General features: G+C 40.4%; 1 protein-coding gene across 4 annotated transcripts; it reads left to right on the forward strand.

Annotated features, from left to right (window-relative positions):
* The first annotated feature begins 1,194 nt into the window (after positions 1-1,194).
* Positions 1,195-17,503, forward strand: FCRL1 (Fc receptor like 1). 4 transcript variants are annotated; one of them, XM_043878355.1, is made up of 11 exons: positions 1,198-1,313; positions 5,234-5,254; positions 7,907-8,176; positions 10,347-10,634; positions 10,779-11,057; positions 11,394-11,510; positions 13,005-13,032; positions 14,304-14,386; positions 14,593-14,664; positions 15,423-15,454; positions 16,409-17,503. In XM_043878355.1, the coding sequence occupies exons 1-11, from the start codon at positions 1,283-1,285 to the stop codon at positions 16,478-16,480; spliced, it is 1,293 nt and encodes a 430-aa protein (XP_043734290.1). In that variant the 5' UTR covers positions 1,198-1,282; the 3' UTR covers positions 16,481-17,503. The 4 variants fall into 4 exon arrangements, with proteins under 4 accessions (XP_043734291.1, XP_043734290.1, XP_043734294.1 ...); XM_043878357.1 differs by having other exon boundaries at positions 1,277-1,337; XM_043878356.1 differs by lacking the exon at positions 5,234-5,254 and having other exon boundaries at positions 1,195-1,313.
* Positions 17,504-24,436: the final 6,933 nt, after the last annotated feature.

Consider the following 24,436-nt stretch of genomic DNA (forward strand, 5'->3'; position numbering starts at 1 on the left):
CATATCAGGTGGTTGAGTTATTGGAGCTTCAGCTTCAGCATCAGTCCCTGTGGTGAATACTCAGGGTTGATTCCCTTTAGGATTGACTGGTTTGATCTCTTTGCCTTCCAAGGGACTCTCAAGAGTCTTTTCCAGTATTATATTTTGAAGGCATCAGTTCTTCAGTGTTCAGCCTTTTTATTGTCCAGCTCTTACATCCATACGTGACTACTGGACACTTGACAACCATGCACATGAAGTTGCTTCAGTCATTCTGACTCTGTGCAACCCCATGGACTATAGCCCACCAGGCTCCTATTTCCATGGGATTCTCCAGGCAAGAATACTGGAGTGGGTTGCCATACACTTTTCCAGACCCAGGAATTGAACCCGTGTCTCTTACATCTCCTGAATTGGCAGACAGTTTCTTTACCACTAGCACCACCAGGGAAACCAGAGCTTTGACTATATGGACTTTTGTAGGCAAAGTGATTTATAAGCTATCTTATATATAAGTTGACCCTACAAACCACTGGTCTTCCCAGGTGGCTCAGTAGTAAAGAATTTACCTGTAATGCAGGAGATGCTGGTTCGATCCCTGGGTCAGGAAGATTCCCCTGGAGGAGGGCATGGCAACCCACTTCAGCATTCTTGCCTGAAAAAATCCCATGGACAGAGAATCCTGGCAGGCTAGAGACCATAGAATCACAAAGAGTTGGACACAACTGAAGAGACCGAGCATGCATGCACAAATCATCATGTGCAACGACTGTCACACGTTACCCACAACCTGGGTGACAGCCCACTCTTCCCTGCCTTACTGACACTTGTGTGTGTAGGGTGATTAAGGTAGAGGCTGCTGCAAGGCAAAAGGATGTGCTCATTAGATATGGTTGAGAAGACACACTTACTAAAGATGACAAACATGCCACTTGAATTTCAGCAGGACCACTGCCTGATGAGACGCCCATCAAAGTCAGAATCTGCTTTTACTTTGAGCTACCCGAGTTCTTAAAGAAGGCACTGATGTATTAATATGTACTGTCTTCAAAATTTGGAAATAGAACCAAACTATAAACAGAAGTGTATTTAATTTTCTTGGCCTCCAGAGCAGAGGAAACAGAGTGGCTCTCAGAAGACTCTTGTTCCTTCTATTTCTGTACACGTGTGCTTCCGATCATGTGACTTCTGATCCTGACTTCCTCAAACTTCTGACAAGCCACAGCCTCTTGAATCTAAGGCCAATTCTTGTTTTGATGAGACAGTACCTTCAGTTCCATGTCCTCTCCCAAACCTGGTCCCCATGTTGCTGAGGCTCCTGCTGCTGATCTGTGGTGAGTAGGACAACTCAGAGAAGGGTATGGGATTCTATCCTCTTGCACCCTGCCTTCTGAAGCTTTCGGGCTTCTCTGGACTGAGTTTCTGCCCAGTGATGGTCAGGTGTGCTCAGATCTTTACTCCCCAGTGAGGGCTCAGAGCTGGGCAGAAAATCATAGATATTGGAGAGCCAGATTTTGGAAGAAAACTGCCATTTTATTTTTTATCTCATAGTATGTGTTCACTTTCTGTCTTTCTTTCCTCTATTGATTCTGACTTTGTTCTTGGTGGTTCTGATAGCCACAAAGATAATTCATACAACAAATTGGCCTCTTAGTCCCTTTCCCTTCTTATCATCAAAATGATTTCCCTATTTTCTTCCTTGTGTTGTGTGTTAGTCACTCAGTTGTCTCTGACTCTTTGCAGTCCCATGGACTGTAGCCTGCTAGGCTCCTCTGTCCATGGGATTCTTTCTCCGGGCAAGAATACTGGAGTGGGTAATTATTCCCTTCTCCAGGGGAGCTTCCTGATCCAGGGATCACCTGGGTCTCCCACATTGCAGGAAGATTCTTTACTATCTGAGCCACCAGGGAGGACCCCATTCTTCCTTGCCTTCCCCTATTCCTACCATCAAACCCCAGAACTTGTGATTACCAACAACCGTCCCACTTCCAAAGTCTTTGATTTCAGCATCCACCTTCCCATCCAGTTACAGCATACTTCAGCTCACTTTCTCTAATGCTCCATTTTCAACATGCCTTCCACTCCCCAGTCTTACTTTTCCATTGTCAATTACTACACTCTGTGTCCTCACTTCTCAGAGTTCATCACAATACTCTCTTGGATACATCATCACCTCTCTTCCCCATAGTGCTCTTCTGACTGACATTCTTTTCTGCATGCTTTACACCTGTGCCTGAGCAACTGAATGTGACCCTAAACAAAAGGGACAATCCTGCTGCCTTTCTTTCTTTCTAAATGTAGTAAACCAATCTCAGGTGGCTATCAGAGGTGCCACACAATCCTCCTATTCTTTCTGAGTCAATGCTTTTCCATTTTTGATGACCACTTCCTCATACTCCCTCCTTTCTCCTCAAACTTTTCTCTTGTTACTCTTAATTTAGAACACTGAGAAAAATAAAAGCAATCCAAAAAAAAATTCTTCATCTTTCCACTGCTGTATCTATCAACCTGTCCACCTCTGTATTTACATACTGTGCCTTTTCTCCCCCTATTATGGATATATTTTCCCTCATCCTATTGAAGGCAGGATTCTCCACTTGTGCATTGGGCCCAGATTCCCTGGCCCCACCATCAAAATGTTTTTCCATCCTGGGCTCTTCCTATAAATGCATAAGTATGCTATAATATCTTCTATTTTAAAATCATAAAAATGTAATCTTCATTTGCTTCACCATTCAGTTTATCCCTTTATAGTTTTCAGAGAGTTGCTATCTTTACCTGACCTCCTCCCATCCTTTCTTTTTAAAATTCAATGTCTATTTTCTTTGTAGTAAGATTAACTTTTTGATGCAGTTTGATTTTTGACAAAGATTTGGAGTCATGTGACTACCACCACAATCAAAATACAGAACATTTCTATCACCTAAAAAATTCCCTCAAGTCCTCAATCCCTTTAGAGTCAACGCTTCCTAACCCTTGGATATTGTTAAACAGTTTTAGGTCCTTGTAGTTCTTCCTTATCCTTTCTTGGTCCCACTTCAATCAATCTTTGCCTCTACCACTCCACTAAAACTACTCTGATTAACATCATCAACCACCTCTATGTTGCTTCACCCAGGATTCAATTTTTATTTCTCATGTTGTTCAACATCTCAGACCATAGTTGACCATTCCAACTTCTAGAAATACTTTCCCATTTGGCTTCTTAATATTATATTCTGTTGGTTTTCTTTCTAACTTATTACTGGATGCTTTACTGATCTCAAAATGTTTGACTTTCCCAAGATTGGCATATAGATTTTCTCCATCCATACTCATTTCCCAAATTATATACTTTAGTCATTTTATGTGCCATTTTAAACACCTTTAAATCAAGTTACTTATCCAACTTTGACCTCACTTTTGAACACCTTGCATATATTCAACTGCTATCCAACTGTCTAATATGTATTTTAATCCCAACATGTCCAAACAGATCCTTTGACTTACATGAACCACCACCACCACCATGGAATTTAACCTATTTCTCCCTACCATTCCTCCATGTTTGTAAACATCACCAACATTCTTCCTAGTATACTCCTAGATACACTTAATTCCTCTCTTTCCTCTATACTTCATATTCGGTCCACAAGGAATTCCTATCGATTCTACCTCCAAACTTATACTGAAATATGTCTCAATCACAGCACCAGTACTGCCTAACCTGAGCCATCATCCTCACTCTTCAAGATTAAACTCCCACTGATTTTCTCCCTGCTTTTCTTGCAAGTCTGTAGTTCTTTCCACAGTGGAAGAGTGATTTTACAAATGGATATCAAGTCAGAACTGTCCATGGTCCCCAATTACACCATGAATGAAATCCAAAGCTATGACCAAGTCCACCAAGCCTTCTGTGACAGGCCCCTGCTTACTTCTCACGCAAAACTATCAACCACTCTCCCCCTCAACTAGACAGTTCCAGGTGCACCTGCCTTCAGACCATCCCAAGATACTCTGAAACTTATTTTTCTGTTTTATTTTTCATATAGCACTGACCATTCTCTGAGATCATGTTGCATATTTATTTATTTTTTTATTGAAGGATAAATGCTTTATAGAATTTTGTTGTTTTCAGTCAAACTTCAACATTAATCAGCCCATATTTATTTTTTAACTGAATCTCTTCCACTATAATATAAATTCCTTAATGGAAAAGATTGTCATTCAAGGTCACTCCTGCAACCTAAGTGCAATGTACAAGGCCTGACTTACAGTAAGCACTCAAAATTATTTGTTGTATGGATGAGTAAATAAAATGTAATTTTTATGCTAGCCCTCATTGATTCTCTTCTTGTACCTGAGGAGCTAGTTATTCAAATAAACATTTATTCTAAAACTGTAGGCATCTCAGACTAAACTGGGCTAAAATAGATAATAATAGTGAGATAAAATTTACTGAATGCTAGATGAATTCCAGACATTCTTCTAAGTGTTTTGTGGATATCGACTCATTTAATCTTCACAGAACTCTGTGAGGTAGGTTTATTATTATCTCCATTTTACAGGAAACTAAAGCACAGAGAGGTAAAGTGTTTTTCCCAGAGTCACACAGCTCATAAGAGGAAGAGCCAGGATTCAAATCAACATCATCTCGCTACAAAGCCTACATCTCCCCCAGAATTTTCCATTTTTAACCATATGCTATAATATTATGGTAAATTCTTGAGGGATAAGAGACTCTTTGGAGAAACCTGAATTCTGTATCTGGACCTAAGCCTCCTCTGCTCTGAAGTTGTCAAATAAAGGGGCATCATGTCTTGCGTAAGACCTGGTGCACTCTCCTTGCTGATGAATCAGCAAGTCTTTAGAGCTGAGTCATCAGACTTCTGAGAGATGAGGTGAGGATAATGTGCTTGAGGAAGGAAGTCACTAAGTAGTTATGGAAAAAGACACCATCTCATAATCACAGGTGAGAGAAACTATTGGAAATTTTGATCACAAAACAGAAGTGTGTGTCATTTTGTAGGCAGGTGGTTGAAGTGGAATATGGGGAAAGGATCAGAGAGAAAGGAGGAAGGAAGCAGGGCAGGGAAGGGGTAGAAAAATAAAGTGGTAGGGAGGGAAAAAGAGAAGAACAGAGAGAAAAAGGAGAGAGGAAGGGCACAAGGAAAGGAAGGTGAGTTGCTGGGCAAATCCTCAGGGGAGTAAAACTTTAGATACGTTTGGGATTTGCCACCCCGTACTGACGGATCTCTGCTGAATTCTCTCCCAGCTCCACTCTGCGAATCAATTGGTGAGTGTCACTTCCTTTTCTTCTTCATGATCTGTGGGTATCTTGTTACTTGAGCTAGTGCATGAAGTCTGTGGTTGGTTGTCTGGTATCAAGTATATAGACGACAGCAGCTCCCTTGGGCCTAGATTGCTTGTGTTCACGCCAGTCTCTGCATGTGACGTGTACATACTCAGCTGATAGAGCGGGTCTTGCTCTGATCTTTAGACAGTCTTTTTTACTGGGACATCTCAGTTTAGGGAGGGTGATGCTGTTTGCACAAGGAAGTCAGGGAGTGCTGAAGACTGATGTTGGAAAAATCTCTGCTCTCTGCTCAAAATGCTCCAAAGCCCCTGTGTGCTCCCCAGTTGGGTGCACCACTAGAGGACTGAAGAAAATGCCAAAGTCATACCTCCGCAGAGAACAACATTATAGCCAGTGCTCGAGGCACACACAATTTGTAGACTGCTGCCTTCTTCCTATTTCCAGCCCTCCTCTGCAGCCGTAACTGTTATCTCAGTGTGATTTCTTTCTCAGACTCTGGTTTATGCAAGCTTACTTCATTACTTTGCTCCCAATTCAGTCTTATTTTTACAAGGCAAGGAGGGAAGGAAATTTTTCCCTAGAAGAAATCTTCCACTAAAGTATGAAACTGAAGTTCCAATACTTTGACCACCTGATATGAACAGCTGACTCATTGGAAGAGACCCTGATGCTGGGAAAGACTGATGGCAGAAGGAGAAGGGGGTGACAGAGGATGAGATGATTGGATGGCATCACTGATTCAGTGGACATGAACTTGGGCAAACTACAGGAGATGGTGAGGGACAGGGAAGCCTGGCATGCTGCAGTCCATGGGATACAAAGAGTTGGACTTGAGTTGGCGACTGAACAACAACAACAACAACAATTTATCAAAGACTGCTCTCTTGTGCAGGTATAAAAGAGGTTATCCTGCTACTCCAACACAGGCTTCATGTGCAACTAGGAAGCACAGGAATTCCTATGACCAGAAATACTCAGTTACTCACCTGATGTTTGTCCAAGGCTAACTCACACCTTGTGTTGATGCCATGATGCCTTGCACCTGGCTCTACTTTTACTCCACAAGTGTGTGTGACTCGTTGTCGCCTCAGTAGAAATTTAAAGCTGCATCCAGGATGAAGAAACAAAGCTTTGGCCCCCAGGAATTTTCCAGGTAGTCTCCGTGATTGAGAATTTTCTGAAACAAGCTCTGAACTGCAAGACTGACCTTTGGACCTGTGCAAACTGCCCTGTCCAGTGTCCTACTCCATCTTCGCCCCAGACCCATTCAGAAGAGTGGGTTACAGTTGCCTTTTTTAAAATTCCCTTTCCTGCCCTGCTCCCAAGGCTGTGTTGCTCCTCAGTCCTCTGGGGATTACAATTTTCCAAGGAGAGAAAATGACTAAATGCACAGGGTATTCCATGCCGCAGCACAGGCAAATATTTGGGTACCATGAAAGTGAAAGTTGCTCAGTCATGACTGACTCTTTGTGAGCCCATGGACTAGATAGTCCCTGGAATTCTCCAGGCCAGAATACTGGAAAAGGTAGCCTATCCCTTCTCCAGCGGATTTTCCTGACCCAGGAATTGAACTGGGGTCTCCTGCATTGCAGGCGAATTCTTTACCAACTGAGCTATCATAGTACCATGGTTGAATTGAATTGTTTAAAAGTCCAAGGGTAAAGCATTCTGATAGGAAGGCTTGGAGATTATAGATGCTGGACCAGGAATCACCCCTTAGTGATCTAGAACACTTAGCATTTTTACCTGATAAGGAGACAAAGAGGCTTTTCTTAAGAATATTCTTAAAACTTCTCAAAGAACAAAGTCTCTGAAGGTTGGATAAACAAATGCCTATGAGCAAATGCTATCAGGGCTTTTGATATTTTATGAATTGTTGCAACTGGGATAGATACAGACGTAAGATGAAAGCAGAATACAACTTTACTCATCTTTAATTCATCCAGAAAAGAGTCCCTATGGCCAAAAAAGGATACATGGCTTCTGTAGGCATTTGTATAGAGGTCCCAGAGCAAGGGATCTGGGCCACATGGATGTGTGGGTGCAGACTATTTCTTGGCAAGTGCATGCTTGTTCCTTCCATTAGGAATTGCAATAAAAGGGGCAGGAAAGAATAGTAAAGAAATCAAGTTCATCTGAGTATTTCCCAAACTGACTGATCTTCCATGTGTCATATTCTACCTCTGAAAGAGATAATGTGGGTCTGAGACATCAGGGAAAGGGGAACAGAAGAAAATGACAAGTACGGCTTATCACAAGGATAAATGAAATATATTTTCCTAAAACTTCGAGCTTCGCCTTCTTCAATGCCAACTCTAGTGACAGTCATCAGTATCCCTGCATCCCAAGAGTGTTTTCAGGTCATGGATAGAAACTTCAAAGAGTAAGAGCCAGGTCAAAGGGAAGGGTTTGCCTTGTGGAAGGAAGTGACACTTTATAGGGGCAGGATGGGAACAGTTGTGTGTGAGCAGTTGAAAGCCCATGGGCCATGTCCAGGCAGGGTGGTAATGTGAGACGTGGTCTGTGTGTCAATGAGCTGGTTCTCTGAGTCTTGCTGAGAACGCAAAGTGCTTCTGATCAGGATCTCTGAGTTCCATTGCCCTAGAATATGTGTTTATTTCTTCCCTCTAGAACTGTTACTGATAGTCAGCCCCTCTCCACCCATAGAGGGGAAAACAATGACCCTGACTTGTAAGACCCAGCCCCCTCCACAGAAGTTGGATGCCAAGCTCCAGTTCCGCTTCTACAGAGATGGTCGGCCCCTAGGGCTGGACTCGAATAGCCTCCCGGAATTCCGGATTCCTGCCGTGCGGAAGGCAGACTCAGGGTCCTACTGGTGTGAAGCAAAGATAACATCTATCAAATTCAAATTGAGCCGAAGAGTCCAGATAGCAGTTCACAGTGAGTGCCAGTGGGGACCTCTGCTGGGGTGGGCCAAGATGTGCAGAGACATGAGTCTGGTCTTACCTAACTATTGTGTTCTGCTCCTGCATGCATGGGTGCTGTTTGAGGCATGTACCTAAACTTTTGTTTATCAGAGTCATTTTTTAAAAAAAAATTTAGTTGATAATTTTTTAAACTTTTGGCTACATCCCACAGCATGTGGTACCTTAGCTCCCCAACAAAGGATTGAACTCAAGCCCTCTGCCCTGAAAGGCAGAGTCTTAACCGCTGGACCCCCAGGGACCTCTCTTTAGCTTTTTAAAATAACAGTTTTATTGATATATAATTCACATAGTGCAAAATCCACCCATTTGAAGTGCACAATTAGTTTTTAGGACATTCACAGTTAGACAGCCTTCACCACGATCAGCTTTAGACCATTTCCATCATCCCCCAAACAAATCCCTTATTCATTATCAGTCAGTCCCCATTTCCCCCTCCTCTCTCCCTAGCTCTATGCAGCCACCCATGTACTTTCTATCTCCATGGATTTTCCTATTCTGAAAATAGGAAATCCTATTCTGATTCCATCATATAAATGGAATCATGTAACACGTTGTCCTTTGTCACTGGCTACTTTCACTTAGGCAATATTTTCAAGATTCCTTGATGTTTAGATGTATCAATACTTCATTCCCTTTTACAGCTGAATAACATTTCATCATATGAATATACTGCATTTTGTTTATCAGTTTATCAGTTGATGGACATTTGGGCTATTTCCATTTTTGACTGTTATGGATAATCTGCTGTGAACACTCATGCACAAATTTTTGTATAGGTATATGCTTTCAATTCTCTTAGGTGTAGAACTAGGAGTTGAAGTGCTGGGTAACCGAACTGCCAGACTGACTTTCAAAGTGGCTGAATCATTCACTCCACCAGAACTATATGAGAATCTTAATTTTTCCACATCATAAGCGGTATTTTAACAGATGACACCATAAATGTCAAAGTGAAGCATGTGAAGTTATGGTATCTCTTAATTTACTGGCAATAAACTCAAATAACTTTCAACTTTTAAGACTTGATTGATTCAACCTAAAAGAATAATATTTAAAATAGATGTTTAGAAAACAGCTTAATATTTATTTTATCAGAGTTCTTAAGCAGTCTTCCCTTATTCCTGCTATTCCTGTTTAAGCAAACAAAAGAATGTTTAGAAAGACCTTACCATATTTCATCATTGTGCTGGAGGGTGTGGAGGAGAAAGTTGCATAATATGTGGTTCCTGACTGCGAGAAACTGACACTTGGCTGGCATCTGAAACAACTAGGGTGGTCATGTTGTACAGGTTGACTATTGATAAAAAGTGTAGAGAAGGGATAAATCTGCCTGAGGAGGTAAGAGGAGGCTTTGAGGAAAGGGGGAAGGGCTTATGGAAGAGAAGTTGTCTGACTTTGAAAGATAAAAAGGAATTGAAGGTGTTTTGTGATTATGAACCACGTTATCCCATATCAGGGTTGACATTTCTGACATCCTCTCCCATTCTCAAACAAAGAGGTATCCATACTACCGTAAGCAAATGTTACTACCTCCTGAAAGCTGAGCTTTCCCAAACTTGCTCAAAACTCAACACTGTGGGTCTGGATCTCTACAAAAGCCACTGGATAGTTCATATGCCACAGACCCTGTTCTAGTGCTTCACACATGTTTAATTAAACCCTCACAACTGTAGGAGGTAGCTACCATTATCTTCTCCATTTTACAGATGGAAAATTGAGTCTCAGAGAACAAATAATTCGAACAAGCAAGCACACACAAGAAGAGTTGGAACCAACATTCCAACCCAGGCAGTTTGCTTTGTAACCTAGACTTGTAACCACTATACTGCTGTGCTTTGAAAAATGGGAGTTTGAGAGATCAGGGTTCTGGTAATCACACTGTTCTAGGCAGGGAGAAGACACTGCAATCTCCATAGGAATATTATGGTGTCTTTCTTACCCTGCCATCATCAACCCAACCAGTGCCAATTATGAATCAGCAGGAGTCCTCACCTGTCCCTCATCCCACCTTTACATAAACTTTTGACTTGACCAGAGGCCTTTGCTTTCAGGACTGTCACAAGTACCCTGTCCCTGAAACCTTCCTACTCAGGGCCTTCCTGTGTCATCTTGTATTCATGTAGGAGTCCCTGTTGGTAACGTGAGCTTGGAGATACAACCTCCAGGTGGACACCTGATGGAGGGAGAGAAGCTGGTTCTTGTGTGTTTGGTCACTGGGGGCACAGGAGATATCGTCTTCTACTGGTACAGAGGTGCCCGGGGTTTAAGCCTGAAAACGAAGACCCAGCGTTCAATGATGGCAACATGTGAGATTCCTGCAGTGAGAGAGAGGGACTCTGGCCAGTATTACTGTACAGCTGACAATGGCTATGGCCCCAGCCTCAGTGAGCTAGTGAGCATCACTGTCAGAAGTAAGTTCCACTGCCCTTCAGCTCAGCCAGCATGTTCCCCGGGGGCACCCTGAGAAAGTTCATTGGGGTTGAGCCTCTGTGGGCAGGGATTGGGAGTGTGCCATCATCAGAGACCCCCCTGTGACAGTCTACTATCTCTCGCAGTTCCAGTGTCTCGCCCTGTCCTCACCCTCAGGGCTCCTGGGGCCCAGCTGGTGGTGGGGCACATGGTGGAACTTCACTGTGAAGCCCAGAGAGGCTCTCCGCCGATCCTGTACCAGTTTTATCATGAAAATGTCACCCTTGGGAACAGTTCAGCCTCCTTTGGAGGAGGAGTGTCCTTCAACCTCTCTCTGACTGCAGAAGATTCTGGAAACTACTACTGCGAGGCCAACAATGGCCAGGTGGCCCAGCGCAGTGAGGTGGTACCACTCAACATCAAAGGTATAGCTTGAGTTGTGGAGCTGTCTTGGTCAATGTTTCTTCTCAGCATCCTGGAAGAGTTTTGCTGACCCCACAGTTTTGCTGGTGGGTATGCTACCAAAGATGAGGCTTTGCCAGTAGTCCTGTCCTGGGGGAAGTATCCAAGGGGCTGTGAGGACACCAAGGCTGGTTCCTCTCTTCTCCTCTCGTCAATGTGATAAGCTGCAAGTCCAGAGGTGCATAAATAAATCCCACTTGCCCCAGGAAGAGCAGGAATGGCCTCAATCCATGCTCAAAATATCTGCTCCCCAAACCCAAGCCCTTCTTGGCAGCTCATTTACAGGTCTCTTCCTTCAGTTCATATGGAAGACAGAAATGAAGTTCTTACTTCAGGAATCATTGAGTTGCTGCTTGGCATCCTTGCTCCCACCACTTTGGCCATATTATTTTGCTTCTGGCTCAAGAGAAAAATAGGTTAGTATTTATAGAGATTGGTATTTTGTTACTGTGACCTTTGTTTTCACTGAAATAAGGCTAGATTTGTGACATCTATACTATTAAGGATGAATATATTCCATTAGCTACCTTGCCAACAGATTTGCTCACAGGCCCTCCCCTCAACTTTCCAGCACACAGGTCAGTATCTATTAAAGTAGTGAAAGTTTTTAGTAAAACCCTTCATCCCCACATGTTATCACTTGAGGTTAAGCTGATACCTTAAACTTCAGTGGTTTAATGTTTATACAAAAATGTAACTATTTAAAATAACTAATCAGCCACTGGAAGAGAAATACAATGAACAGTTCCAGATATACTGACTATCTCCCAGTTAAAGTCAATGCACTAATTCTTATTTGCTTTAGAATACTGTCACATGATTTTTTCTCCCTGAAATGCTCAACCATGCATTCACACAGTCTGTTCATTGTTGTCTTTGTCACTTTTCAGTTTAAATGTCATTTTCTCCAAGAGGCTTCACCTGGCCACACAGCCTACAATTCTCTTCTAAGTGGCTCGGCCGGTAAAGAATCTGCCTGCAATGCAGGAGACCTGGATTCGATCCCTGGGTTGGGAAGATCCTCTGGGGGAGGGCAAGGCAACCCACTCCAGTATTCTTGCCTGAAGAACCCCCATAGACAGAGGAGCCTGACGGGCCACAGTCCATGAGGTTACAAAGAGTCGTACATGACTGAGTGACTAAGCAAATCATAGCACACGTTCTTAATCAGAGTACCAATAGCTTCACACTTCATTTCAACTGATAATTACATATTTATTTGCATTTAATCTCAGGTTTCCTGTTCTCCATAGAGCAAGTTGGAAATGGGGCAAGAGAGGATGTGAGATTCACACTTAAATTCCAAGATTTTCAGGCATATTTGGAGACCTCACCCAACTGTAATGTGTCTGTGGCAGTGCATTTTGTCATGATAAGATTAGGTTGAAAAGTGAGTGTTAGTTGCTCAGTTGTGTCCAGCTCTTTGCAACCTCATGGACTGTAGCCCACCAGACTCCCTTGTCCATGGAATTCTCCAGGCAAGAATACTGGAGTGGGTAGTCATTCCCTTCTTCAGGAGATCTTCCCAACCCAGGGACTGAACTTGGGTCTCTTGCATTGCAGGCAGATTCTTTACTATCTCAGCCACCAGGGGGGCACTTTCAGGATTAGATTGTATGGTTGTAAAGCCAAAGCCAAAAGGTGTTATAGGTGTGGGTACAGAGGCTTGGGCTCAAGTCCAGTGTTGATATTAACTGCCTTTGGGCAACTCAAAGGACTATTCTGGACCTAAACCTCTTCAACTGCAGTATGAAGGATCTGCCCAAATAATTGCCAAGAGTACTCTGGGCACAAAAAAAGCACCTTGCAATGGGCATGCTAGAACAAGACACATTCCCTGCACAAGGACTGTATGAAAACACTGAGAGAGTTGCTCCACTGACATGTTTGTTCATTTGTTTGACTTTCAGGCAGACGTACAGCCAAGGATGCAGTCAGGTGAGACCTCTGTTTGCTCTGTGTGCGCTGATAATATAGATAAATCTATTAAAATATTCTTGAATTGTTCTCTCTTGTCAGCTTTTCTCCATGTTTTATCATACCTAAAACTGCCACTCCAGAGTTCTTCCACTGGTAACTTCATTTGCTATTCCTTTTCTTTTATGTATTAACTAATTAATTTAAATCCTTTCATCATTTGTCCTAACATCTCCTTCACTAAATCTGCTGAATAAGAAAGCTCTACTATATCGATCAGTTTCATACATTTATTCGATCAATTAACCAATATCTGAGAGTATGTAAATCATTTTATTGAGTTCCAGAAATCGTGAACACATGGAAAGATTTTGAGAGATTTGAAGTATTTTAGAGTAGTTAAGATATACACACATTTCCAGAATACAGGCCAGAGAATAATCAACATACTGAAAAATTGTTGATGACATTTCTTAGAAGATTAAAGGAGGAAGATATTTTTAAAATTTTATTTCTGATTTTATTTTGTTGACATATAGTTGATAATTGTGTTATTTTCAGGTGTATAGCACAATTATTCAGCTATCTTAATATATTCTTTTTCAGATTCTTTCCCCTTATACACTATTACAAAACTCTGAGTAAATTTCCCTGTGCTATATAGTAGGCCCTTGTTGATTTAGAGGAAGAAAAGATTTTTAAAATACTTTCATTGGGAAATATCAGTATTTAGTTGATACATTTTTATAGCATGTTATTATTTTTGCCAGTAAAAACTAGATTTTTTTGCAAATCAGAATAGTTGAAATTACTGATTTCATCTATTTGTAATTCCAATTACAAATTAGATGTACTGAAATTTTTCAGTAATACATGTATATGCAAGACCATTATCTTTTCCTTCCTCAAGCTGCTTGTTCTATGTAGCAACTGCTTTCCATCTGGAGTAAATAAATATTTTTTCATTCAATATTTACTGAGAACCTATGATGCAAATAGCACTATCCTGGGTGTGGGCAATACCATAGAGAGCTGTCAGATAAGGACCTTACACTCCTGGAATATGTACTCTATGGATGCTCCGCAATGCCCTGCTCACTGCAAGCATAGAGTGATGGCTTGTACCAGACAGCTATGCTGATTGCTGATTTCCACATAAATTAGCATTCTCTCAGGACATTTCCTCCTTCAGGCTTCTCTCCTTCACTGTTTTACTCATGGTCCCAGATAGTTATGTCTGGAACATCTGGGATTCTATCCCAAAGAGATAATGTATGTTTCTGTGTTTGCAGGAGCATTCCCAATCCTGTACCCCAAGAATCCAACTACTTCAACTCACAAGCCCCAGAGGAACTACACCCTGACTATGAAAATGGTGAGGCTTCCCAAATGACCTGGGCCGAAGTAGGCAGAGGGGGCTGGTGATGTCTCTGAACCGAACCTGACTCTGCTGTGTCCCCGCCGCCTCTACAAATCAGTGACTCACCTGCCGTCATGGCTGTGATAGGTAGTAGGTACAGAGTGAATTAAATGTTTAGAAGGAGGGACTGTGTCATATAATGATGCTTCCTTCTCTTTCAGTGAATATTGTAAGCGGGGATGAGGTTTATTCTTTGGTGTACCGTGTGCAACAGGAACAGCCGTCAGCAGCAGGTGAGACAAGAGAGTGTGAGTTGGTCCCTGATTTTGTCTTTCCTGGAGCCAGGAGGATAGTCAGTGACTGTGTACGGCAACATGGCAGCTGGCACTGCTGCTTCTGCCCTTGGAGTGGAGTGTGAGCACTGCTATGCCTATCTGAAGGTTGGCCTGTGGTCTGGAAGCTGCCTTGAGTAGGTCCCAGTGAGGATGCCAACTTGCATATCTCATTCCCTGTCTGATGGCAGCCTTGGAAATGGTACCAACTCTGTGTTCCCTATAGCACCCCAAAGGCTGCCTAGCTGTGGCTGTAGCCCCATCCCGTGCTTGATGCACACGGAAATACTGAGAGGTATTGATGCCAGGGGGGCTTCCCTAGTGCTCAGTTGGTAAAGAATCCACCTGCCAATGCAGGAGCTGCAGGTTCAATCCCTGGGTCAGGAAGATCCCCTGGATCAGGAAATGGCAATCCACTCCAGTGTTTTTGCCTGGGAAATCCCATGCACAGAGGAGCCTTGTGGGCTACAGTCCATAGGGTTGCCAAAGAATCAGACACAACTTAGCAATTAAACAGCAACAACAAATGCTAGGAGGGACCGTCTGGCCCTCACACCTGCATGTGCCAATTTTCCTAGCCATATTTGTGATAGGCAGAAAAGCAAGACAGAAAATATCAATGGATGAAAGTTACAGGAAATAGGAGAGGAAGAAGCCTTTATTAACATTAATTTAAGGAAGGACTCTAAAGAGAATCTCACATCTATTTGTCTTCACAGAATCACCCCCGGGGATACATCCTGGGGATACGGTGAGTTAGAATCTTTGTTCTTTCTTCCTTGCTCTTTCACTCCCCTTCTGGGGACTGGGTCTCAAACTTCTACAACTATGGGCACTTAGGAAAAACAAAAGATTTCATCATCTATCTCCTATTTTTATCTCCCCATACAATGGGAATAAAAACATCCAATTACAACAGTAAAATGTCTTTATATAAGATAATTTTAGAGGCTCACATATGCATATTTTTAGCAATGGATGTATGAAGGTTTGTAGCTTAACTGTAGTACATGCTTAGTCTAAAAGTTCTATTGGTCCGAAAATCTTTCTTCTGAAATACTGTTGAACCATGCATACATCACTTTGTGCTGTAAAGCTAGCCAAACAACATGTCAAAAACTAAATTGATATTGAATAAAATGAAACTAAGAGTGATTTTTGTCATTGAAAAATTGGTAATTTCTAAACCTTGATCAATTCAAGACTTCACTAATAACACAAAACTGCTTTCAGAAAATTGCAGAAACTCCAACTCTGCATGTGTGCAAATAGAGGAGGTGCTTTGTAATTTTGTCTAGTGTGGTGTGGCAGCCAACTGTCTCAGAACAGAATTCAAATCCTTGATAAACTCTAGCGACAGGCTAAATTTAGCTTATGAATATGAAATTCTGATACCCTTAAAAAATTTTAGCCCATGGAATGGCCTAATAAAGGCCCATAAAAATGAAAGAAGGTTTTGCATATGTAGTTCAGTTTACAGCTCATCAGGAGCATGTCTGTAGCCCAACAATGGGACCAAGCCCTTTGAAAATGCCTAGGGCCACAGTCTTCCAGAAAGCTCTGTGTTCTGTCTTGAGTGATGCACCATGGTAGGATGCATCCAGGTTGATCAGAAAGAGAACCCATGGAAAATATGTTATACTTGTTTTCCTTGCTCAAGTTCTATCCATGTTCTATCCTGCTCAAGTTCTACCTTTGCTCCTAGGACCCCTCAGCCATATATTCCAGGCTGAAGAAGGCAGATCTTACAGATATGGACTATGACGATGTTATGTAGAGTTACAGAAGATTCTGCTCTTGGAAAACCATCCATGACTCCAAACCTCAGAACTATTATGTCCTTCAGAGATCCTGGGAGAATTAGCATTCCAGTACACCTCATCCAGGTGCTTTCCTCCATAAAACTATTTCTGCATCTACTGTGAAGTGCAGTTTGCTCAAGCTTTGACGAGATCATCTAGAAGAACCAACCCGAACTCAGAAGTGGGAAAAACTGTGTTATTAGAACTTGATTCCTATTAGTTCTTTCAGGTACAGATCAAACTCTGCTCTAAATTCTCTCTCTGTAAGTGGAAGCAGGATGGGAATATAAGAACTTGAGATCTTGGGGGTAGTGAGACAGTGAAGCTTAGAGTGCATGAACCCAAGGTTAGTGATTTTTGTGGGACTGCTCCATACAGAGAGATGCATCAATATTTTTTTTTTTTTGCAAGGGCTTTCTCTGGGCAAACAGTACAGTGCTCTAGCCATGTTTCTTAGATTGATCATCCTGTTCCTCCATAAAATATGTGATTCAGTGAATTTGGGGGTCACTATTACCAAACTAGAATTAAATCAAAGTTACACAAAATTCTGTTGTGGTTGCATTCAGTTTTAATGACATATTTTATATGCACAAGCCAATCTAGATGCCGCCATGTTTATAATGAGATATAGTCTTTGTAAGTTTCACTGCATCCACAGTTCTATATTTGTTGCAGCTTCTAGAAGTTTTAGGAATATGTTTTCTTCCTTAATTCATGCCTTTTTTTGGAAATGTGATAATATGGTTTGAAGTCCATATTTTAATTTTAAAACAATCATAAGCTAACACACAAATTAAAACGTTTGAAAAGTATATAATGTAAAAGTTAAAGTCTTCGCTATAAGTTAACACCACAAGTGGTACCCATTGTTAAAAGCTTAGCATTGTTAAAATCTTAACTCTGAAGGTACGTTTCTATTTTTTTGTAGTAACACTTCTACGTACATGTGAATATATTTAGAAGTATATATATTTAATAAAATACCATGAAATATTTTAGAGTCTGTACTATTTTAAAAGGCTGTGTAGTATCCTGTGATGTGATAAATTATAATATATATTTTCTTTTTTATTTTAGTAAAGTATAAATAACATAAAATTCACAACTTTAATCAATTTTGAGCTACCAGTCTTTTCTTTATTTTCCACTTGTCAAATTCTTTGTTTATTTTTTCTCATTTGTGTTTCTTCTATTTTTTTTTATTGCAATAACATTGGTTTGTAATAGTGTATACATTTTATATGTATATTTGTAATTTTACTTTTATTTACACTACTGTGTGCTGACCATCAGGAGTTTAGTTTCAGTCCATTACCATATAATTAGTTCCCTTACCCACTTTGCTATCCTCACCCCTCTTCCCCTTTGGAAACTGCTAATTTGTTCTTTGTATCTATGTGATGGTTTTTGTCTTGTTTTGTGAATAGTGTAAGACAGGAGTCCAGTTTCATTATTTTGAATATGAATATCCAGCTTTCCCAACATCACTTATCAAGGAAACTGTCCCTTCTTCACTGAGTATTCTTCATTCTGTTGTGAGCTATTAGTTGAACATACATGCATGAGTTTATTTATGGGCTCTCAATTCTGTTTCATTTGTCTATGTGTCTGTTTTTATGTCCATACCATACTGTTTTTATTACAATAGCTTTGCAATATAGTTTAAAATCTGGATATGTGATGTCTTCAGCTTTGTTCTTCTTTCTCGATATTGCTTTGGTTATTTGATGACTCTTGTAGCACCATACAAATTTTAGAATTCTTTGTTACATTTCTGTGAAATGAATGTCTTTGGGATATTGATAGGGATTACATTAAATTTAGAGATGGCTTTGGGTAGTTAACAATATTAATTCTCTCAATCCATGAACAAAGGATATATTCACATTTATTTGTGTCTTCTACATCTTACATCAATGTCATACAGTTTTAATTATATAGATCTTTTGCCCCTTTGGTTAAATTTATTCTTAAATATTTCACTGTTTTTAATGCTATTCTTTTCAGATAATTTGTAGTTAATGCATAGAAATGCAACTGATTTTTGTCTTTATTTTTTATTTTGAAACAACTGTATTTTATTATTTCTAGCAATTTTTTGGTGGAGTTTTAGGGTTTTCTATATATAAATCATGTCATTTGCAAACAAAAATTTACTTCTTTTCTGATTTGGATGGCTTTTTAAATTTTTTTAATTTTTTTCTAATTGCTTTGGCTAGGACTTCTAGTATTAAGCAGAATAGGTAGGAGTGAGTACTCTTGCTTGTTCCTGACATTAGAAGAAAAGTTTCAACCTTTCATGTTTAAGTATGATATTAGCTGTTGATTTGTCATTTATGGCCTTTATTATATGGAGGTACATTCCTTCTATATACAATTTTGAAAGTTGTTATCATGAAACATTTTGTCAAATGCCTTTTCTGTGCCTATTGAGATAATTTTATGGTTTTAATTTCTTATCTATTAAATTAATATATTACTGCACCACACCAGGCTTCCCTGTCCTCCACTATCTCCCAGAGTTTGCTCAAGTTCATGTCCATTGAGTCAGAAATGCTATCTAACCATCTCATCCTCTGCCACCCCTTTCTCCTTCTGCCTTCAATCTTTCCCAGCATCAGAATATTTTCCAATGAATCTGCTCTTCACATCAGGTGGCCAAAATATTGGAGCTTCAGCTTCAGTATCAGTCCTTCCAATGAATATTCAGGATTGATTTCCTTCAAGATTGACTGGTTTGGTCTCCTTGCAGTCTGAAGAGCTCTCAAGAGTCTTCTCTAGCACCACGATTTGAAAGCATCCATTCAAATGCTTGTTTCTAGGAACCCATTAATTATTTCTCTATGTCGTCCAACTTGTTGTGATGTAATTATTTATAGTGGTTTCCTATGATACCTTGTATTTCTGTGGTATTAGTTGTAATGTATCCTTTTTTCACTTATAATTTTATGTGAGTCCTCTTTTTCTTGTTTAATAGATTTGTCAATTTTGTTTACCTTTTCAAAGAATCAGGTTTATTGTCTTCTAATGTTTTCCTATTCTCTATTTTATTTATTTTTGCATGATCTTTATTATTTCCTTTCTTCTGCTAACTTTGAACTTAATTGGTTCTTGTTTTTCTAGTTCTCTGAGGTATAATGCTAGGTGTTCAATGAGGTCTTTCTTTTCTTTTTAATTTAGGCATTTGCATTAACCTTTTTTTTAATTTAGGCATTTGCATTAACCTTTCTTCATTAAACTGTTTTTGCTGTGCTCCCAAGTAATGCTGTGTTATGTTTTTATTTTACTTTGTCTAAAGATATTTTTTGACTTCCCTTTTGTTTTCTTCTTTGCTCCATTGGTTGTTCATAAGTGTGTTGTTTAATTTCCATGTATTTGTAAAATTTCAGCTTTCCTCCTGTTATTGATTTCTAGTTTCCTATCATTACAGTAGGGAAAAAAAAAAAAACTTGATATAATTTATTTCTCCTAAAATTTGTTGAGAACTTGTATTGTGGCCTAACATATTATCTAGCTTAGAAAATGTTCCCTGTGTACTTGAAAATGGTGTGTATTCTTTTGCTGTTGGATGGAATGTTTCATATATGTCTGTTAGGTCTATTAGGTCTATAGTGTTGTTCCAGTTTGCTCTTTCCTTATTGATTCTCTGGGTGATCTATTCATTGTAGACACTGGGTAGTTAAGTCCCCAAATATTATTGTATTGGTGCTTTCTCCTTCAGTTCTGTTTGTGTTTGATTTATGTATTTATGTTGGATGCATAAATATTTACAATTGTTATATCTTCTTGGTAAATTAACCCAGAAGGCAATGGCACCCCACTGCAGTACTCGTGCCTGGAAAATCCCATGGATGGAGGAGCCTGGTAGGCTGCAGTCCATGGGGTCGCTAAGAGTAGGACACGACTGAACGACTTCACTTTCACTTTTCACTTTCACACATTGGAGAAGGAAGTGGCAACCCACTCCAGTGTTGTTGCCTGGAGAATCCCAGGGACGGAGGAGCCTGGTGGGCTGCCGTCTATGGGGTCGCACAGAGTCGGACACGACGGAAGCGACTTAGCAGCAGCAGCAGACTATGTACAACGACCTTCTTTGTCTCTCCGTGCACCCCACCCTTTCCGTCCCCCACTGTGTCCCAGAGTTACAGCTTTTGACTTAAAGTCTATTTTGTCTGCTATAAATATAGCTTCTTTCTTTTGGTTTCATTTACTCAGAATTTGTTTGTTCATTCCTTTATTTTGTTCTGTGTTTATCTTTATAGGTGATGCGTCTCTCTTCTGAGCAGCGTATAGTTAAGCCTTGTTTTATTATCCATTCAGCCACTTGATAGAAGAATTGAATTTAAATTTAAATAATTACAGATGTGTAAGAACTTACAAATGCCATCCCCTGTGGTTCATGGATAGACATCTTGATGGGTCCTGTGATGCAGTTAGTAACATTTATGTCCCTTTGGTCCCCTCTGAGAGTCCTTCCTGCCACTTTCTGAGTTGCTCCCCATCACTGTCACACAGCACACCTAAATATTCCCCTTTAGTCTATCCAACATCTGAGTTTTTGCTCCAATAGTGTGTTGGAAATTCTCTGCTGGACTCCTGGATTTCCACAAGGCTCTCTTGTTCTTTGGTGATTGTCTAAGTTGGTGGTATTAAAGGAAAGACGGAAGAAAATTCTTATTCTCCTATGATGATAATATCACTCTGGTCCAGTTTCTTTCTTCATGAATTTTTGCTTTCTAGTTCTTTTTGCTACAGTCTGTGAGTTCATTTGTCCAAAAGGTACAAATGCAAAACTGTGAGGTGAATGAACTGAGAGCCTGTGATAGATAGGGAAGTAAGTCAGAAAGAGAAAAACAAATATCTTATATTAACACGCACACACACACATATATATATAATCTAGAAAAATGGTATTGATGAACCTATTTGCAGGGTAGGAATGGAGACACAGATGTAAAGAACAAGATTTTGTCTCCTGATTCAATTTGGACTTTAAGTGTGAAGCCCATAAAAATTATTTAGTGTAATATTTTCTCCCCTACTCCTCCCCAGGGGAACAGTAATGTAATTTACATGTTTAATACTCTATTTTCACTTCCTTTTTAAAATATATAATACAGGAATTTCCCTTCTTACCTGTTTGGCTATGCATTTTAAAAATTAGGTACAATTTATCCATCCCTAAATGAATGTATGAATGCTTTTTCTGACTGGGGATTATACCTATTATATACCTAGCAACCTAAACAGTTGCTAGAAGAGCATGTTAGAAGAGTGTGCAAAAACCTCTGAAGGGACATCAGAATTGAAAGCCAGGATATAATTTGGATCTTAGTGCTTATTTATTTTTCTTGTCACAAACTGATGTTTAGCTGCCAGGAAGATACCCATAGAAAGCTGCTGTAGGTGATGCTATTAAGGGATGGGATAGTCAATGACCCATGACCCACAGTTCTCAGTAATTGTCCTTCCCACATGAAAGTCATAACCCATTTCTCTTTTGGAAAATCCACAAACATACAATTAAAATAGAAAGTAGAAAGCTTCAAATTGAATTGCTTGATTCTTGGGAGCCCCTCTGCACCTGCCATCCCCAGGGAGTCTAGGCCACTTACCAGGTGGTATTTTTACACATGGAGGAAGGGCAGCTCCCTGTTGCAGATGCTATGCAGACATCTGTTAAGAGCCTCAGTAAGTCATCCTGTGCCTCTGTCTCCCCTCAGACCCCAAGACTAGGTTTGCCTCTACTCCCCACCACAAGAATGGCAATGCCTTCTGTAGAAGGGGTTTATAGCAACTTCTACTAATATTGAGGAAACTGGTACTCTTTGTGAAGAAAAAATTGAGCTCTGTAAAACTTCAGTCTCTTAAAACAATCATTATCTGAAGCCAAAACTTACTTCTGCTCTTCTCTAATTGAGCAAATGTGGGGATAACTCTTTTAGAAGCTGGATCTCTGGAGCATCCTTTTTTTTATTTTTTTTAAGTATTTGGTTGTGCTGTCTTAGTTGTGGTACACAGGATCTTAAGTTGCAGCATGTGGGATCTAGTTCCCTGACCAGGGATTTGAACCCAGGCCCTCTACATTGGGAGTGCTGAGTCTTACCCACTGGACCATCAGTGGGAAAATCCCTGGAGTATCTCCATCTTTACATCTTCCAAGGAGGTAATAGAGGACAACTTCCAGGCATTCTTAGTCGGAATTCTGTGTCATTCTATTTGACCTATATAGGGCCCCAGTAGATTTCTAGAAATTAATTAACTGAATTGTAGAGAATCTGCTGGGCAGAGGGGTCTGTTTCTGCCTTAACAACATCTGGATGTTGTCTGTATAGACAACATCAATATTTCCACTAGGCAATTCTTCTCCAGAAAGTCTCCAACAAACATTACCTCTGTGCATGCGTGCGAAGTATCTTCAGTCGTGTCTGACTCTGTGACCTTATGGACTGTAGCCTGCCAGGTTCCTCTGTCCATGGGATTCTCCAGGCAAGAATACTGGAGTGGGTTGTAATTTCCTTACCATTTCCATACCTCCAAAAGTATGCATTTATTAGCCTGGACATAAAATTCCTAAGTCAAGACTTATCAAGAACGACATATCATGTTGTCCAAAATAATTATAGTAACTATTAAAATTACTACCACAACAACCACCACACAGTGATGATAACCTTGCCAATGACTACTTCTATAGCCATGTGTGTGTGTGTGTGTGTGTGTGTGTATGTATGTATAATGACATTTAATCTGTCAGAGTGACCTTGGAGCCCCACATTCAACCAGATACGTCCAGAGATCTCTGAAGTTTACCAGCCTAGAGAAGTTTACCTTTTCTATCCTAACTATCCTAGTAGTCAACTTCCTGAAATGGGAGATGCTATGTTTTCCCCTTCTTAGTTGTATTTCATGAAAGTGCTCTTGGTTTCAATTCTGGCATGCTCCATCTTGGTTTGGCACTGTACTGTGTGTCTTATTCAAGATGCTGAACAGAATTTGCAGAGACTGCTTTTGCTCTGCATCTGAGAAAGTGTCTTTCTGTACATTACCACCTGTGGAATCTCCAAGTCAAGCATCTACGTGGTTGTGCCAAGAAACTTTTCTATCTATGAGTAAATCTGTTTTCCTCTGGTACCCTTGACTCCATCTTGCTGGTGGCTAATTATCTCTGCACAAGGGAATTTTTTTAATCTCTCACTTGGGTTAACTACCCCCCCCCAACCCCCAGCAATTTCACTTTTGCCATTACAATCTTAAACATTAAGTTACCTTTTCTTCCACTGTATTACTTAGCTTCCTAATCTCTGGCTGTGGTCCCTATCTTGCTTCAAGTTTTCTGTCTGTGTCTTTCCACAGGCAAATGTCTGCCATCTGTCAAATACAAAACAGCATCCAGGAACTTCCCTGATGGTCCAGTGACTAACTCTCCACACTCCCTATGCAGGGGGTCTAGGTTTGGTCTTTAGTTGGGGAACTAAATCCCACATGCTGCAACTAAGAGCTCACAAGACACAACTGAAAAATTCTGCATGCTGCAACTAAGATCTGTGGCAGCCAAATACATAAATGCATATTTTAAAAAATCAGCACCCAGATGGAGCATGTCAATCATCTCAGAGGACTTGTTGCCACCACTGTGGTCCATCCACCTCACTATGGCAATGATTGTCTCTAATAACTCGTTATTTCTCCTTTCCACCTACAACACTCACCTTCACACAAACCATGAATTCTATCCCACACCATTTGCTAGCACCTTAGGAAATATTAATTTCCAACCAAACAGGCTATATTTCTGTACAAGACATATTGGGATTAATGAAAGGTTGTGAATATTTTGAAAAATTTCCTCAAATGTTTATGAAAACTTACACCTACCACTAACTCCTCCACCATCTTTTACTTTCTCCTCTCTCTACTCTCTTCCC

This window comes from Cervus elaphus, chromosome 20 (assembly GCF_910594005.1).
Source record: "Cervus elaphus chromosome 20, mCerEla1.1, whole genome shotgun sequence".
NCBI lineage: Eukaryota > Metazoa > Chordata > Mammalia > Artiodactyla > Cervidae > Cervus > Cervus elaphus.

Bases quoted from the DNA above. Each gene is read 5' to 3' on its own strand.
- FCRL1 (XM_043878355.1), top strand. From the start codon at position 1,283: ATGTTGCTGAGGCTCCTGCTGCTGATCTGTG. The intron at 8,177-10,346 runs GTGAGTGCCAGT...GTATTCATGTAG, and splicing joins AGTCCAGATAGCAGTTCACA to GAGTCCCTGTTGGTAACGTG. The intron at 13,033-14,303 runs GTGAGACCTCTG...CTGTGTTTGCAG, and splicing joins ACAGCCAAGGATGCAGTCAG to GAGCATTCCCAATCCTGTAC.